Source organism: Magnolia sinica, chromosome 1 (assembly GCF_029962835.1).
Source record: "Magnolia sinica isolate HGM2019 chromosome 1, MsV1, whole genome shotgun sequence".
Taxonomy (NCBI): Eukaryota; Viridiplantae; Streptophyta; class Magnoliopsida; order Magnoliales; family Magnoliaceae; genus Magnolia; species Magnolia sinica.
Window position 1 is genome coordinate 109,538,924 of NC_080573.1, and position 17,958 is coordinate 109,556,881.

Genomic DNA, 17,958 nt, shown 5'->3' on the forward strand with positions numbered 1-17,958 from the left:
AATATTTGTGTTTTTAGTTCATCAATGACTTTCTGATCATTTGAACAGGTTGGATGATAAATACACATCACACCATCACTATTTGTCCTGTACCAATTTCAATTTTTAATGGTGGACGTTATTATCCCCCTTGCTTCATGTGGTGTGGTCCACTTGAGCATACAATCTGCCTCATTTTGGGCTCAAGCCCTAAAATGAGCTAGTAAAATGGATGGACTTGGACGGTGTGGATCAGAAAAATACATCAAGGTGGGGCCCACGGATTTTACAAAGGCAATCACAACCAATACAATTTTGGTTTTCGAGGCAGAATTAACTCCCTATTTTCCCTCCCATCCAAATGGGTATTAAAAGTAATCATTATGATGTTCCCAGCAATTACTTGGAACCAAACAAGCCCTTAACTGAACTTGCTTCTTGTATAGATGCTTTGAAGGATTGTGATTTTTTCTTTCTTTGGGCAGGTTGTAAGTTTTTACGCCATCTCGACACTATTTTAATAAAAGTTCTGTTGCCTTGAATGGGGGAAAAAAGATTTCCCCAGCCCAGTCTACAGGGCATGTAACTGAATCTTTGGTTGATAAGGTGATTTGAGGGCATGAAACAGTACCCTACATATATTCGATAATAAAACTGGCAAAATCACTAGGAATGGAGATGAGTGCTAGAATATTTGAATCATGCTTGATCTATAGTTGCATGATCAAATAGACCAAGCTGCCAACAAGTTGGCTATAATGAGTGGGATCAAGTACAATAATGCAGGGGCATTTTCACATAGGGCCGGAGTGGGGTGGCCTGTGGGATGCATTGGCACACTTGGGGTGGGTGGCTCGTGTGAGGCGGAACCCATGTGATGTAGGGCCCACGAGGGGAGTTCGGCTGAGGACCTAACCCATGGGATGTGGGGCCTACGCTATTGGATAAAATGATTGATTCGCCATGCTCTATCAATTTGATCTTTTAGAGCTAGTGGTTAGTTGTCCTGCGTCAAAGTGGTATCAGAGCGGGAGTCTCGTGTTCGAGACTCTTCACCAGGGGTGATTAATGCAGGGGCACACTCGGGGTGGGCGACCCGTGTGAGGCGGAACTTGTGTGATGTGGAGCCCACGAGGGGGGTTCGGCCGAGGACCTAGCCCATGGGATGTAGGGCCTGGGCTATGAGAAAAAGGGATTGATTCGCCGCCATGTTCTATCACTTCAAGCTTTTAGAGCAAGTGGTTAGTTGTCCTGTGTCATACAATCCCCATTAGTTAGTTGGAGTGTGAAGAGACCTTGCTTGGCTCCACATTGGCTGATGGCCAACTTATATGTGGACTTCGGTTAGGACAAGTAGCTTTGTGGAAGAATGAGCAACCTCAAGCCCTTAAAAAAAAGCATAGGGGCCCAAGTTCCTTCATCTCAAACTACTATTGTAGGTGTCATTTAAGGTATGAATCCAAACCATACCATAACTCGTTATGATAATGTCAACTGCATATAATAACAGAATAAATCACCCATGATTTGAACATCAGAGACAATTATACTGGAGTCATGCTCGCCGTGAGTTAAGTAGAGAGAAATAATGATTGAGCTAGGCTGCATGCAGACTCACAAAAGTCTATCTTTCACATCTGATTGAAACATTTACCACGCTCCAATAGTTGGAGAACAAACTAAATGCATATTTGCCTCTGTTAAAAGGTCTTGTCACAGTTGATTACATATTCCTGATCAAATCCCCTAGCAACTAGAAGGGCCTCATACCATTCCTTTGCTTAGCTGTTTAATGGCTTCAGATCCTTTGCGATTGAGGGTTTGAGGAGTTGGTGCCGATTGCCAATGTCATAAAAAGTAGAAGGGCCTCATATTGCTTCTGGGGTCCATCAGAGTTTGTCTTGACCTTTTTTCCTCTGGAAAGTGATCCTGATCCCATGCATGCGTTAGTCTGAGCATAGTTGCATTTAAATGAGATTCTCAACAAAATAATCCTGATGTGCAACAAAAGCGGAGGAAGTTGGGAGCTTTTGTTTTTCATCTTCGTGGCATTGGCAGTTCATGTTTCCAAGTCTCTAACAGTAGAGACATCAAACCAGAAAACTGTCCTGACAAACACAAATGGCAGTTCATGTTTCCAAGTCTCTAACAGTAGAGACATCAAACAAGAAAACTCTCCTGATAAATACAGACAAAATCATCGATGTTGAGGCCATCTCCATAAAAGATGCTGAAAGCAAAAGCTCCGAGATCAAGCAGTCCCTAGATCAATCAAATAAGGACAAAATTAACTACAGATAAAGTAATCAGAAAGTATGAGCCACGATGGCAAATTTCTGCCAAAAGATCATCACCACTCTCAAATATCATCCAAAATAAGTCAAACTAGTTTTAAGTGTTGATTTTCCGATGCAATGTCAGATTGTCACTAATAAAAACTAACTCAAAGGATGAGAAAATTCAAATTAATTAGAAAATAAGAAAATACGCCTGAAACCTTGTTTTTTATGTGCTGATCTCAAATATTTATCAACCATATGGTTCCAATCCCAAAAGTTCTGCTTTTTGTTTTTTCAATGCTCTTTCAGTTTCCTGGAGATGCTTATCATATCAGACAACTGGTAGATGAATGATGAAGAAAAAACTCAGTTTTGGTTTTTTGAAAAAGATCTCCTTGAGAAGCACTTCAAAAAGAAATCCAAACGATCCTTATCAATCACAATTAATCATAAGCACTTGCAAACACAACCCAAAGATTGTTGAAGAACAACAAAAATGATGATAACTGTTCATGTGAATAGTGATGTGTATTGTGTTTTGCACTAAAAGAAGCGAGATCGTGCCTCCAACCTTTCATCATATAGTTAACAAACCCCAGAAAGCTAGGAACCCTAGCTTTGATGCCATTGTAGCTTGAGAGATGGATTTGGAGAATGGAGTGAGTATCATTATTGAGAGCTCAGTGACTGATATACATACACATACGGAGTAATAATGGCTAAAAGTACTCCCATCTCTACTCATATGTGTTCCGTCTCTACTCATTAGTGTCGAATATACACATCACCAAAAGCAATCCATACGTAATCTAACAGTTAAATCATGCAGTTTGGCTATGTTGGGAGGTGCCTGTTCACTTTTTCCTGAGTTTATGCAGCATCCTTCCTTCAACTGCTGCCTTTTCTTTCATATGTTCTGATTTTACAGAAGTTCATTCTAACTTGAACTTGTCATTGAAGGTTATGGCTGAATGTTAGAGCCCTTTTTAACTTCTACTTTTATTTTATTTTCTTTTTTTCCCCCTGAATTTTGCCAGTCTATGCGGATGGGAGTATTTGCTTGGATATCCTACAGAACCAGTGGAGTCCTATCTATGATGTTGCTGCAATACTTACATCCATCCAGGTACGCTATAGGCTTTCACTTGTGGGTCAGCAATTAATGCCTTCCATTTACCTTACCATTTATTGTTTTGCGAAGATGCTGAGTAAATTGAGATTTTTAAGTAGCTGCATAAAGTGAGAATCACAACACCAATGTGCATTTACCTTCTTCTTTTTTTTTTTTTGTTGAACAATTTGCATTTACCAATAGTTGGTAGATCGAGCAATGGAAATTCGAAACAAATGCGATCAAGCCTGGAGTTTGTTACATATAGTAACCAAAGTATGTGAAGTGGACGTCTAGATAGGAACCAAGAAATGAGAATATAGGTATTTGTGAGTGGAAATGGATTTCTCAGGTGTGAAGTTAGACTAGCTCAATGGTCCTTTTTTAGATAGTTAATGATAGCTGTTTCAAGAAAAAAAGAACAAGAAACCGCGGTGGATCATCACAGCATCGAGGGATGCATTGGAATGCAATGGGATGGTGCCCTTCTCTGTCTTTGTCCATCCATTTTATCATAGTGACCCTTGGGATGCAATGGAAGACAAAGATCTAGATCCCGACGATCTGGAAGAAAATGAAGACAGAGAAGGAAGAGCAGATGTAAGATGAGAGTACTACGGAAACCGCGGTGGATCATCACAACATCGAGGGAAAGGAGCGGTAGAAGCAGGCGTCAGCAGGAGGAGTCTCAGGACCCATGATACGGCCTTCTCGGGAGAAAGGAATGGTGCCAATGATGGTATTTCTATGGAGGAATGGACGGAGATCGGAAGAAGAAAGGGACGTCGCCCAAGGAAATCTAACCAAGAGAGAAAAACTTCGTCTTTCCCAACGCTGTACGTAAAAGGGTATCCCCTCAGATGGCTCCCTATCAACATCTCTAGAGTCTTCGGATGCGCAGGAGCGGTAATGGAGGTTGTCATGCCTAGGGATGTTACCTTAGGGCAATACAGGGGCTTCGCTCTCGTTCGGATGAGCTCCGAAGAAGAGCTCTCCAGAGCTGTTCTAATGCTTCACGGAGAGCGTTTCGGTGGGGTGCCTCTCTTGGTCCAACGCGCGAGATTTGGCCCCAGCCAGAAGAATCGAATTGTCCAACCCCTGTCCCTCAAATTAGCTCAAACGGCCGACGTCAGGATCAAACCGAAACTACCAGAGGGATGCTCCTATAGGGATGTCCTACTCGATTTCGAAGTCTCTTCGAAAAGGATCCCTGCCCAACACATCTCGAAGGGCAAGGATAGAGAGGAAGATGGGAGCAAATAGCTGGTCGAGGAGGATAGTCTGCAACCTTTTTCCATGCGTATTACCCAAGAGTGAGTAGAGCTCTCTAAGGAATGGCTACGGGATTTGGTGGTGATTCGCACCAGGGAGGGGACCTCCATCCTACAGGTTCGTCACTGGATCGACAGTGTTTGTCGAATTCGACCGGCTTAATACTCGATCAAGCCTATCGGTCACAACGATTTATGGGTTAAACTCTGTCCGAGGTTGAGCCCGGACATTCTGATTATGACAGGGTCTATCCACGGCGAAGGCCTGATTGTCAGTGTTCAGAGCTGGGATGGATACTTGATGTTCGGGTGGGAGGAAGCCTGGTTTCTTATTTGGGGAATACCCCTTGAACTTTGGGACGATGCGTTCTTCATCGATGTCGCTAAGCTTCTAGGAGTCCTGGTGGAATTGGACAGCAAGACAAAGTTAGGGGAGGAGATGGGGGTGGCTAGAATTCTCATTTGCAGGAAGAAGGGCGATCCCCTTCCGCTGCACCTTCAGGTCTCTGTGGAAGGTTGTCAGATCGCATTACCCCTGCAGAAGGAAGAGAGGAACTCCCCTATGCCTAGATGGGGTGATTATTGGCGTGCTAAGGAGCAACATCCTCACTCCACTTCGGCTGAAGTTGCAGCTAAGGAAGATGACGAAGCTCGTTTTCGGCCCTTCAGAAGACCATCGATTCTTTTTCCTTCACACGCTGCCCGTACGCCGAACGTGCAGCACCAGATCTTGACGTGTGGCTCAATTGCGTCGGTTTCCCGCCCTTCTCTTGACCGTGGCGAGACATGCGATGATCAACTCGAGGAGATGTCGACACATTGCCATCGGGTGCCTCCCTGTGTCAGTCAGTTTGACACGCTCCCTTCGAGGCAGTTGCGTGTAGCGGAAGCATTAGCGACACGCGCGACACGTGTTAATCAAATAGCCTCAGTGCCAACACGTGGCGGGTAGGAGTTGCCTTCTGTCAGAGAGTCAGTCGGGTGGCCTGACAACAATAAACACCCAGTCTGCTGTATTCATCCTGGCCAGACGCGTGGTGTGGTTTCGGATTTTCATCGGGCCCCCGATCAGGCTGGGGATCCATGCAACACCCAACTGGATGGGATGGTGCCACGTGGTACCCCTCATCTGGATTATCCTAGCGAACGCCTAGTGATTGGGACGCGTGGCGCCTTAGATCTGCAGCACCCACTTCCTAGACCCGATTCTGCTTTACCCGATTTTGCCGGGCTCGGGTCCCGAGTCCACTTAACCTGTCAGCCCGTTCAGGAGACTCTGGAGCTCGGGGTTTTATCAGGTCCAAATTCTTGCAATATCTCTTTATTGCTGGAGTCCTTCTCGCGATCGGATGGTAGGATAGTTCCTAAGAATACTGAGGATTTTGATTCCTCTTCTTTTCCTCCATTTACAATAGGCATGCTCCATCAACTTGCATCGCCGGGTCGTCTGCAACATAGTTGGGCGCCGGATCCTCGGGCTGGGATTGTGGACAATCTTTCATCAAGCCCAACTATAACCCATTTGCTGCTGCAACCTCCTTACAGTGCTGATTTTGATCAAGGCTCCTATCGGTTGGACAATCCTCCCTCTCTAACCGATGAGCCCTCTTCCCCACGACCTTCTTCAGGTGACTGGTCTGAGCAATGACTTCTGACTCTGTTCTAAGATCAGCCGGATCTCGAAGTGATTGAAGCGGAACCTCTTCGGATGCGAATAGCTAGAAGACTCTTCGCAGCAGATTACTAACGATTCGCACAAAGCCACCTTGTTAGATACCATTCATAAGAAAAAATGGATCAGAGATGCCATGAGGCACGTGTGCAAATCCTTAAGGCTCTCATTTGGGGACTGCCCCGAAGATTTCTTAGCCCTATTCCAGTGTGTGGAGACTCGTGGCAGGCCCCTTTGTCTCGAAATTGCCCAAAGGCAGAAACCGACGAGTAAGATCGCTCAACAGCAGGGAATTGCATCGTTTAGCTGATGGCCTAGGAGATCCAGCCGACCCTTCAGTCAGCTTAAAGGGACAGGAAGTTCGGGGAAGTGCGGTTGTCCAACAAAGGAGTTGGGTCCAAACAGAAGCGGAGACTGATAAAAAACTCTTGTGATAGGCATCGCCCTGATATCGTTTGTTTTCAGGAAACGAAGATCAGTGGCTGTGATGTTAGATTGATAGGTACTCTCTAGAAGGCCAGGGATGCCAAGTGGGTTGTGCTAGATGCTTTGGGTAGCGCATGTGGAATTATCCTTGCCTAGCGATCGTCCCTCTGGTCGGTCCAAGCTAATTGGTCTGCTTTGTTTTCGGTGTCGGCTAAACTGCAGCATATCTCATTAGGTCTTACCTGCCTTTTCTGCTCGGTGTATGGTCCTAACTAAGACTCGTATAGGCCTTAATTTTGGGAAGAACTCTCTGCTTCCATTAATTCTTTCGACGGCCCCTGTTGCATAATGGGAGATTTCAACATCACCAGATTCACAGAGGAGAAGACCCATGGGAACAAGGTTACTCCAGCAATGGCTTCCTTCTCCCGATGGATTGATGATCAAGAGTTGGTGGACCTCCCTCTGATAGACTCTAGATTTACGTGGTCCAATGGGCGCGCAGCTCCTACCTTATCCAGGCTCGATAGATTCTTGATCTCCCCTTCCTGGCTTGAGGTCTTCCCCTCCTCTTCCCAATCTGCCCTTCCTCGGGTTACATCGGACCATTGCCCTATTTTGCTGGATGTGGATGGCAGAATTGGGGCACAAAGCCTTTCCGGTTCGATTGTTCCTGGTTGCGATTGTTCCTGGCTGAAGATCAAGGGATTCAAACAGATGATTGTGGATCGGTGGGCAAAGTTCGCAGTTGATGGTCACGCTAGTTTCAAACTGTGTTCCAAGGTGAAACGTTTGAAGAAAGCTTTGAAGCTATGGCGTAAAAAAGAATACCACGACAGGGAGATGGAAATTGAAGCCCATCTAACAGAGCTGCGCTAGATTGATATCCAAGCAGAAGGGGTCCCGATAACTCCCAACATCATGGCTCGTAGAATTCAGTTAAGTCAGGGGCTGGCAGATAGAGTGGTGGAGAAGGAGATCTCCTGGAAGCAAAAAGCTCGTATAAGCTAGTTGAAAGAAGCCGATCGCAATACCAGATTCTTCCACAGCATGGCTACCAGATCAACTCCCTCATGGTGAACGGTGCTCGGATAGATGACAGAGACAGGATCGTCGATGAAACAGTGAGATATTTCTCTAGCCTTCTCGCTTGTGAAACTGGCATAGGCCGTATCTCGATGACCTTCATTTTGAAGGTTTATTGGTTGCCGAGGTAGATTTGCTCGAAGCCCCCTTCTCAGCTGAAGAAGTCAAGCAGGCCCTCGACAGTATGGCTGGGGAGAAGGCCCCGGGGCCAGATGGCTTCCCCATCCTTTTCTTTCAACAGTTCTAGGAGGTGGTTCAAGGTGATGTCCTGGAATTCCTTGCTGAGTTCCATGGAAAAGGTAGGATCTCCAAGAGTTTTGGTGCCTTGTTTATTGCCCTCATCCCAAAAGTTTCAGGAGCTGCCTCCTTGAAGGAATTCAGGCCGATTAGCCTGTTGGGAAGCCCCTATAAAATCCTAGCCAAAGTTCTTGCTTCCCGTTTGAGCCGAGTGATTGAGAGGATCATCTCTGGAAATCAGTGCGCTTTTATTGCCGGCAGACAGATAGTGGATGCAGCTCTCATCGTGAACGAGGATTCAGCCTCATCTTCCGGGAAGAAGTCAGTTATCTGTAAACTTGACATTGAAAAGGCTTACGACCACGTGGATTTGGATTTTTTGCTCTATCTTATGAAGCGGATGGGTTTTGGGTCAAAGTGACGAGGCTGGATAAAGGAATGGATTGGTTCTGCCTTCTTCTCCGTCCTTCTAAATGACTCTCCTAAAGGGTTCTTTCAAAGCTTGAGGGGCCTCAGGCAAGGCGATCCCCTTTCCCCTCTCTTGTTCCTTATAGTCATGGAAGCCCTCTCCAGAATGCTGCACAAAGGTCAGGCGGAAGGTGTCTTAAGTGGGATCAATATCAAAGGGCTGATGAACCCGATATCGATAATTCAATATGCAAACAACTCCTTGCTATTTTCGGAAGCCGAGGTCGAAAAGGTTGAAAATTTGCGTACCGGTATCCGTTGTTTCGAGGCTGTATCAGGGCTAAAAGTCAATCTAGCTAAATCCAATATCTATGGCACCAATCTGGACAACGATGAGCTCGCGGCCTTGGCGGGTATCTTTGGGTGTTCCGCAGCTTCGTTCCCCTGCTCCTTCTTCCCCTTTGCATCGGCAGGCCGCCCATAAGAATGTGGGAGAAAGTCACTTCCAGGCTCGAGAAACTTCTTGCTAGATGGAAAAGTCGTTACTTATCTTTAGGCGGTCATCTCACCCTAATTAAAGCCTCCCTCTCCAATCTTCCTATTTATTTTATCTCACTGCTCAAATGTCCCAGTGCAGTGCTGGCGACGCTTGAAAAGTGTAGGCACGACTTCCTTTGGAACGGGAATGATATGAGGAAGAAATTTCACCTGATGAAATAGAAGGATGTGTGTAGGTGTACGGCAGATGGAGGGACTGGAATAAGGGATCTCAAGGCTATGAATCAGGCCTTGCTAGGTAAATGGATTTGGAGATTGGGGGCTGAAAACGGCAGTTTTTGGAATGATGTTATTAAGCATAAATACGGGAAAGCGAGCGGGGGCTGGTGGACTAGAAGAGTCCTCCACTTACAGGGCGGGCTGCTTCTCGGTGTCCTCCTTGTACAGTTACGTTACTTCCAATAGATTCCAAAATCAGCCCAGAGGGGAGGCCTTCTTATGGAAATACACTCCCACCTTTTTGGCTGGCTGGTGGGGAAAAGGAAGATCTTGACCATCGACAATTTGCAGAAAAAAGGGATGATCATTCCTAACATTTGCTTGTGCTGTATGCAGCAGGAGGAAACAGTTGATCACTTGCTGGTGAATTGCTCCTTTATTTCTTCAATATGGGCCGATTTCCTTTGTTGTTTCAACATCAGTTCCTGCTTCCCTGAGAGGGCGGATTTTTTCCTGAAAGCGTGGCATGGAGTGCATATGGGCAAAAAGAGAGAACAAAGATCTGGAGGTTGCCATCTGGTGGTTTGTTTGGGAAGAACGTAACAACAGATGTTTCAGGGATGTCGTTCATACCACGCAGTATGTGTCCTCTAAGGTGAAGGCCCTGATAGAATGGGCCACGCCGGTTGATGCGCTGAAGAACGCTGATTTGTTGTTTTTAGGGGTTTGAGCTGAGCTGTTCTGATCTGCTATCTCAGCGGATCTCTCAGTCTCAGTTTTTCTGTTTTTCTGTTTTCTGTTGTGCTTTCCCTGTGTTTCAGTCTTGTTCGTTTTCAATACAATTATCTTTCAAAAAAACAAGAAGAACAAGAAACAAATTACAAAACTACAAGCAGCTTCTTGTCAAGAAGAAGTGACTCTAATGCTGCACGTTTGATGAATACAGCAAATAATGGACTGTTTGTATGCACAAACAACCCACAAGTATAATGCTATAAGCTAGCATCAAAACCTAAAAATTGATTGAAGAGGATTATGGAAACAACTCGAATAACCTTCTACTCTGAATCAACACATGCTCAAAGGGGATAGAAGCTACACATTCTAGAAAAATAACCTGAATCATTCAAATAATAAAATAGCATTGTCCATTGTTTCATACCTATGGTTGTGGCTATGTATATGGACTTTTACATTAACCTCTAGGGCTGCAACTCGAGTTCCATTCAACCTGATGTCAAGGTCCTCAGGTTGGAGAACTCCAACCCGATTTGAAATCAGGTTGGGCACGGGTTGAGCAAAGTCAGTTTGGTTTAGGTTGGGTGGGGAATAATCACATGTATTTGGGTTGGGTCAGGTTGGGTTGAGTATAGGAATTCGGGTTGCACACCTTGGGTAGGAATTCGGATCAGATCAGGTTGCGGTTGGATCCTCTTGAGGTTGGTTTGTGCTCAGGTCAACCCTCAACCTGGCCCAACCCACCCGAGTTGCACCCTACTAACCGCTGATGGTCAATATAAACTACTTTCGCATAAACTCATTGTTAAGGTTCCTTGTGAAGCTAGTATGCTGATAAGGATATTTGGTGAAGTTTTGTGTTGAAACCATCTCTTCTATTTTTGGTTACATGATTAAACATTCCCATTTCTATAGGGTTTGGAAAAATAAGGTCCTCTCACTTAGGCTCACAGTTCATGGGCAAACTTTCATGGCTGGTGATATTATTCCTAGATAATATGCATCTTTGGTTACACCTCTTACCACATAATGCCTGTTTATAGTTGCATGAACCATGAAGGGATTTAGCAGTGGATTCTGGTGCGAAAGCAGGCAAGCATCTGTTTCAAAATATTGCAAGTATAAATGGCAGGGTGCTAGAGCGCAAGTTTGAGGCAGGAGAAGCACCTGGTAGAATGTTCCTGCAAAAAAGCCTGTCTAGTGTACAGGGTTTCATGGGTCTTCTTGATGTCTCTTGCATTTTGATTTTAGCTGTCCTGAAAAAAGAAATATCACTTATTGTAATTATGGGTACAAAAAAAAAAAAAAAAAAAAAAAAAAACCACAATCACTGCACTTTGCACAGAATGAAGGATTTAATGATGTGAAGCCTTGGGGCCCATGTTGTCAGACCATGTCAGAAATGCAAACCTAAATGGATTCAAAAGGATTTGAGTCCATCAAATGCATATGGGCCCTAAAACAATTAAAAACTCTGGCCACATAAGCAAAGTGAGCTCTCTCTCTCTCTCTCTCTCTCTCTCTCTCTCTCTCTCTCTATATATATATATATATATATATATATATATATATATATATATATATCTCACGGTATGAAGACAACTAATCCCACCATTAAATCTACCTCAAAGTACATGCTGCTGTTATTTGTGTTTCCTTCTTTAGTTAACCAAACAAAAAAGTCATTTTTCTGATTTCTTGAAATCTACACATAGGGACTGTTTGGATGACGATTTATTCCCCATTTAAGGGGGTGTTTGATTTTTCATTTCTCCGGTAAATAGAAAATTATTAATTTTTACCCCTGTTTGAAAGAAGCGGAATATTTCCTCGAAAAGTGGTCCCAAAGGTACCGACTTAAATTTTTGGGCCACACCATATGTATGTGACATATCCAACCCGTTCATCTGTTTTACTGGAACAATTTAGGGCATGAACCCAAAAATGAGGCAGATCCAAAGATCAAGTGGCCACACCACAAACAGTGGTCGTGAAACGTCCACCGTTGAAAAGTTTTTTCTTCGTAGGGTCCACAAGATTATTTATCATCTAACCCATTCATAAGATCACACAGAAATAAATGAGGGGAAAACACAAATACCAGCTTGATCCAAAACTTCTAGGGCCCCCAAAAAGTTTTTAAAGGTAGGCGTTCAATTCCCACTGGTGTGTTCCACTTGAGCTTTGGGTCTGCCTCAAGTCTGGGCTCATGCCCTAAAATCAGCCTGCAAAACAGATGGACAGCATGGATAATCCACATACATCACAGTGGGCCCCACATGAAATTCGCACCCTCGATTTTTGTGTTCAAAAAGCTCCTAGTCAGCATCAGCATTGAAAAGGGTGCAGGAATTACACTGGTAATTAATTATTACCTATTTATAGGTATTTATACTGGCGAATTAGAAAACAAACAGCCCCATAATGAAATTATTTGAGGTTCCTTTTTTTTTTTTCATTACAAATGAGGTTCCAAATGAGTTTTACTTTGGTCTGAACTTCCATCGTCCTTTGCAGTCATTGCTTTGTGATCCGAATCCAAACTCACCTGCAAATTCAGAAGCTGCACGCGTGTTTAGTGAGAACAAGCGCGACTACAACCGTAGGGTAAGAGAAGTTGTGGAGCAGAGCTGGACAGCAGATTAAATTACTCTTGCAGGACGGGTTGTTGAATGCTTCCTGCTGCTGTTTGAGTATGCTGGTACTTGGTATACATTCTGGTCCAACTTGTTACACTTGTAATAATCATATTTGTTTGCTTGTCTTTTGAGGATGGATGGACGTTTTGAAATTCACCTTTTGTTTTTCTGCTTGCCTTGGCCAAATCTCTGTATGTCCTTATGAAATGCACGCTTCCAGGTTTCATGTATATAGTAGCATTTCATGCATTCTTGTTTTAGGAGATCAAGTTCATCATCCCATTTTGAAGAGTCTTGGATTTTTTATTTTTTTTCTTTTTTCGGTTTTCTTTTATAATTTCAGTCTTGGTAAAAGGATCCCATCATGGTTTAAAATATCATCTTATCCACCACTGATGTAGGGTCATATCACCCTGTATGTAACTGTTTGCAGCCTATACAGGCATATCATTCACAGATGATCCAGGGTGATGTGTCTGTTTTAAAAAAATGTGTAATTCTCTTGTTCACTACCAATAAGGCGTTGTATCGCCCTGCATCAGACTTTCAGGCTGATACATCCATGTTGTCCTGCTAGTAGTGCCAGGTCCAGGTACATATCTGGCTATGCTAACCGGGCCGCACTTTAAGCCTTGGACACCTTGGGGATTGCTAATACTCAAGTTAGCACTTGTCAAGTAATCACTCCTGGTAAACGTGGACAGACATTAGATTTAGAATCTTTATCTCTTGGGTCCCACGTTGGATGGGCCATATGCCAAAAATCACACAGTTCAGATGATCCTAGCTGCAGATTGGAAGAATTTTTGCATGTGAATTTTGATTTCTCAGCCCAGAAATTTTTGGGGAGATTTTCAAAATTCGAGGTTTCTCCATGGATATTAACAAGAAAATCTTGTCGAAAATAAAGTAATTTAAAATATTTATTGTAAATTAATAAATAAATTTAAAATTTAAAATTATATTTGTATGATGAATTCTTTAAGTTTACTGTTTTCTGACTCGATATCATAATAAAAATGCGATATTTTAAAATCTGTTGATACTTTGAATTTGTTGCTATAATATTGTTTAGTGTATTCTTCGCTGTATTATTGCAGGATTTTCAAAATCTTGGTGATACTTGTCGCACTGGATATGCCTCAATGAATGCAGATGAATGCAGGTTCAGATTGCTAATATCATAGTCATTATCAATCATTCAATCGAGAGCGGATTAGGTGTTACCCAGGTAACACCTTAGTGGGTGTTACCCTTACTGTGGGACCCACCTTGATGATGCCTTGTATATCCACGTTGTCCATCCGTTTCTCCAGCCATTTCCATTTTAGGACGTGGTCCAAAAATCTAGCAGATCCAAATCTCAGCTGGACCACACCAGAAGAAACAGTGCTGTTTGGGTGCCTCACCATTAAAAATTCCAAAGGGCCCATTGGAAGGCTTTCTTAATTTTTATTTGCCATCCAACCTGTTGATAATGTCAAGAAGACCTGGATGAAGGAAAAAAATTACAAAGATCAACTTGATCCAAAACTTTTGTGGCCCACAAGGTTTTTAATGGTCATTCACTATTTTTAGTGGTGTGGTCCACCTGAGATTTAGGTCTTCTCAAGGTTTGGGATCGCGTCCTAAAATGAGATTAAAAAACAGATGGACCGTGTGGATATACAACAAATACATCAAAGTCGCCCCACACGGTCAGGGGAACACCTTAACCCCGGGTAACAGATAATCCGCTCCCCATTCAATCACAGCACGGATGGATGCATATGAGCTTGGGACCGCCTATCTGTTTGGTCCTGTCAATGGATTGTATGCAGACAATCATATAGTCCGATGATTCTAGTGCACATCGGATTGAATGTTGACACAGCACGCATGGACATGGATCATCAGACTGCTAGATTAATGGAGTATCAAAATTTTATCAATTTTTAATTTTTAATTTTTTTTTTTAATTTTTTTTAATTTTTTTTAATGAATACTAATTTTAAAATTTCATTTACATATCGTATATCTAGCCCCACTTCTCTGATGATTCAATCATGTGGGTCCCACCATGGATGGCCCACTTGATAGATTGTTATCAATATCAAAAAGTCCTGGTTAATGGGTGATTACAGCCATCCATTTGTGAAATTTCACCAATTAATGTGGATCTTTGCTCATTTATTTTTCACTAAATTTTAACCGTTTGCTGCAGAGAGAGTGCCATAGTGGTAGCCCACTAGATCATTCAGTCGTGATCAACGCGCCATATGTACAATAGATGATTCGATAAGAGCAGGAACAACCAAAATATGATTGGGGCATCTTGCTATACAAGTGTATGGATCGATGATTACCATCCATTTAGTGGGCCCATTATAAATCACACTTAACCATTAGACCATACTTTCTTTCCAGCAGTGCTTAATGTTGACAGCTAAAAGTTTTTCTTTGTTAGGGTTGCTTTGAAGGCCATTTTTTAGATGGGCCACCCTACCATGTTGTGTACTTAGCTCTATTGTGGTGTCTAAACACGACAATCCATAAGCAGATTCGAGCAAACCACAAACACCTTGTGTGCACAACCAACAACCCTACCTAAAACTATGTGCCACAAAATAAAAGAAAATAAATTGGAAAATAAAATGTAGCAAGATATAATCATTTTGTTGGAGACGAGATTTACATGGTTCATAAAGAGGCAAAGAAACGAATTTACTCTCCTCGATGCTCCAGAAATCTCTTTTCTTTGCTCTCTCTCTCTCCCACATAAATATTTGCCACATAACATAAACCTTATAACCATTGGGTAATTTCACTAAATCTAATGGGTGCCCTATTGAATTTCAAAACAGCATCATTGGATAATTATGAGCAATGCTTGCCAAATCCAGTCCATTCAAAACTATTGATACTGGATCATGATAGTCAACACAACAATTAATCTTTTCGAAGTGTGATGAATTATAGTCACGAATACCAAAAGCCTTAACGACATGGATCGATTATATGGGGTGTGGTATGAAGATTACACATCTAATGTCATCATACGTGCCTATCGTCAAGTGGTTTTATTGAATGTGTCTCCAAGACATAAACTAAAGTCTTGCTTACTCAAAATTGAATGTATACACTGAAGAAGAAGCAAAATATAAACTAAATAGTAAAATCATCAATGCATATAAAAGAGATTTCTAAAATGTTTGTATATAGTCATATCAAAAGTAAAAACTCTCACTACTCGAATACATCATTGGGATCTACAACCCATAGAAATTATATGTTTCTTAAAGAGCGTGATAGGAATGACTTTAGTGAGAGTACACGTTATCATCTGCTTCATGTTGATGAATTCTACAGACACTTGATGATTTTGAACTCTTTCCTCCATAACAAGGTACTTAATGTCAATATGCTTTGACCTCGATGAATGTTTGTTGTTGTTGGAGAAGTTAACTACAACTAAACTATTATAATAGATTTTCAATGGTTTTGAGATCATCTGCACAACTTGTAAACCAAATAAAAAACTTTGAAGCCAGATCGCCTAACTTCATGAAAATCTAAATATTCTGCTTCCATGGTGGAAGACGCCATAATCAATTGTTTCACACATTTCTATAATATGACTCCACCAACCATCATGAATACGTAGCCGGAAGTGGATTTTTTGCTGCCGAGATAGCTAGCAAAATCTGCACTTATATATCCAATCAACTCCAAATAGTCAGATCTCCTATACTTGAGTGTGAAGTCATTTGTCCTTTACAAGTAGCGCAATACTTTCTTAATAGCTATCAAATGGTTCATCCCTGAATTGCTAAGGTACATGTCTAACATTTCAACTACAAAAGCAATGTCCATATGCGTACAGACTTAAGTATACATGATGCTCCGTACTGTTGACATATATCTTTCATCTTGCCCTTTTCTAGGTCATTCTTAAGACACTGAAATTGTCCAAACCTGTTATATTTTACAATAGGTACTTGGTCAGGAGTACAACCTTGTATATTAAACCTTTCAGGAACCCTCTCAACATATGCCCTCTACGACAGGCTAAGCAGTCCACGTGATCTGTCATGGCTAATTTGAATGCTGATGACAAATGATGCATCACTAAGATCTTTCATCTCAAAGTTTTGAGATAGAATTTTTTTTTTTTTAGTCTCGCGCAACAATCCAATATCACCATGGCCAACAAAATGTCATCAACATACAAAACTAAAATAATAAATTTACTCCCACTAACTTTCACATATATACACTTATCTGCAATGTTTTTAATGAAACCATATGAGATAACGACTTCATGAAACTTTAGATACCATTATCGTGATGGATGTTTCAACGCATGAATGAACTTCTTAAACTTGCAGACTAGATATTCTGAGTATTTGGCTTAAAAACCTTTTAGCTGCAATATATATATCTTTTCACTTAGATCTCCATTGAGAAATATACGTAGTTTTCACGTCTATTTGATGTAGCTCTAATCCATTGAGCCACAAGAGCCATAATGATCCTAAATGAGTCTTTCTTGGACACATGTGAGAAAATTTTCTTAAAGTCAATGCCCTTATGCTAACTAAAACCCTTTGTAACTAGTCTGACTTTGAACCTTTCGATATTGCCCTTAGAGTCTTGTTTGGTTTTGAACACCCACTTATAACCAATCGGCTTAATCCCTTCAGGCAATTCAACAAGGTCTCAAACTTTGTTATCCCCCATGTATTTCAATTCATCCTTCATGGCATTGAACCAATGATAAGAATTCACGCTTTATTTGTATGATTGTGTTAAAGGCTCATTATTCTGAATTGAGTTTTCTATTTCCTCATCAGTGGGTTGTATTTGAGGCTCTGCATGACCATTTAAAGGAATATTAAGGTCCACTGCTAAATAGACGACCATACTATTCTGAATAATTATGGTGGGAATCATAATCCACTCTTCCTCAAATACGATATTTCTTAAGTTTAATCAGGGAGGAGATGAAATGAAGCTGTGCTGTCGAAGACCTGAAAAGTGATGGTTGATATTTTGAGACTAATCAGAATCTTGAAGTTAATCTCTCCCTCGACCTGTCTCCTAGAGGCAGGAACCACCCATCCCAAACTCTTCTTTTGAATGATCAAAGATTGAGTAGAGTTAGAAAAATCCCTTTAAGTAGTAGAATGTCCTTTCTAGAAAGTCACCACATGATTGAAGTTGGGCCCTGATTTTGTCAGGGCATATGACATGTTACTCGGGGAAGGGGCATTTCCTTGAAGCATGACGGTTGGAGTAGGGGCCGGATAGGCCGGTGGTGCCCTTGTAAGACAGGATGTGTGGACTGGACTGATTGGGGGTGACTCTTGTAGACTTTGGGGCATGGAGATTGGACTTACTGGAGATGCCCCTTGCA

General features: G+C 42.2%; 1 protein-coding gene across 3 annotated transcripts in view; it reads left to right on the plus strand.

The window, feature by feature from the left end:
* Nucleotides 1-12,812, plus strand: part of LOC131253664 (ubiquitin-conjugating enzyme E2 2-like) — a 38,639-nt gene extending 25,827 nt beyond the window's left edge. For all 3 annotated transcript variants that reach the window (XM_058254784.1, XM_058254766.1, XM_058254775.1), the window contains 2 exons: nt 3,296-3,384; nt 12,442-12,812. In XM_058254784.1, the coding sequence (XP_058110767.1) occupies nt 3,296-3,384; nt 12,442-12,570 (218 nt within the window). In that variant the 3' untranslated portion in view covers nt 12,571-12,812. The remainder of the gene's footprint in view (nt 1-3,295; nt 3,385-12,441) is intronic.
* Nucleotides 12,813-17,958: the final 5,146 nt, after the last annotated feature.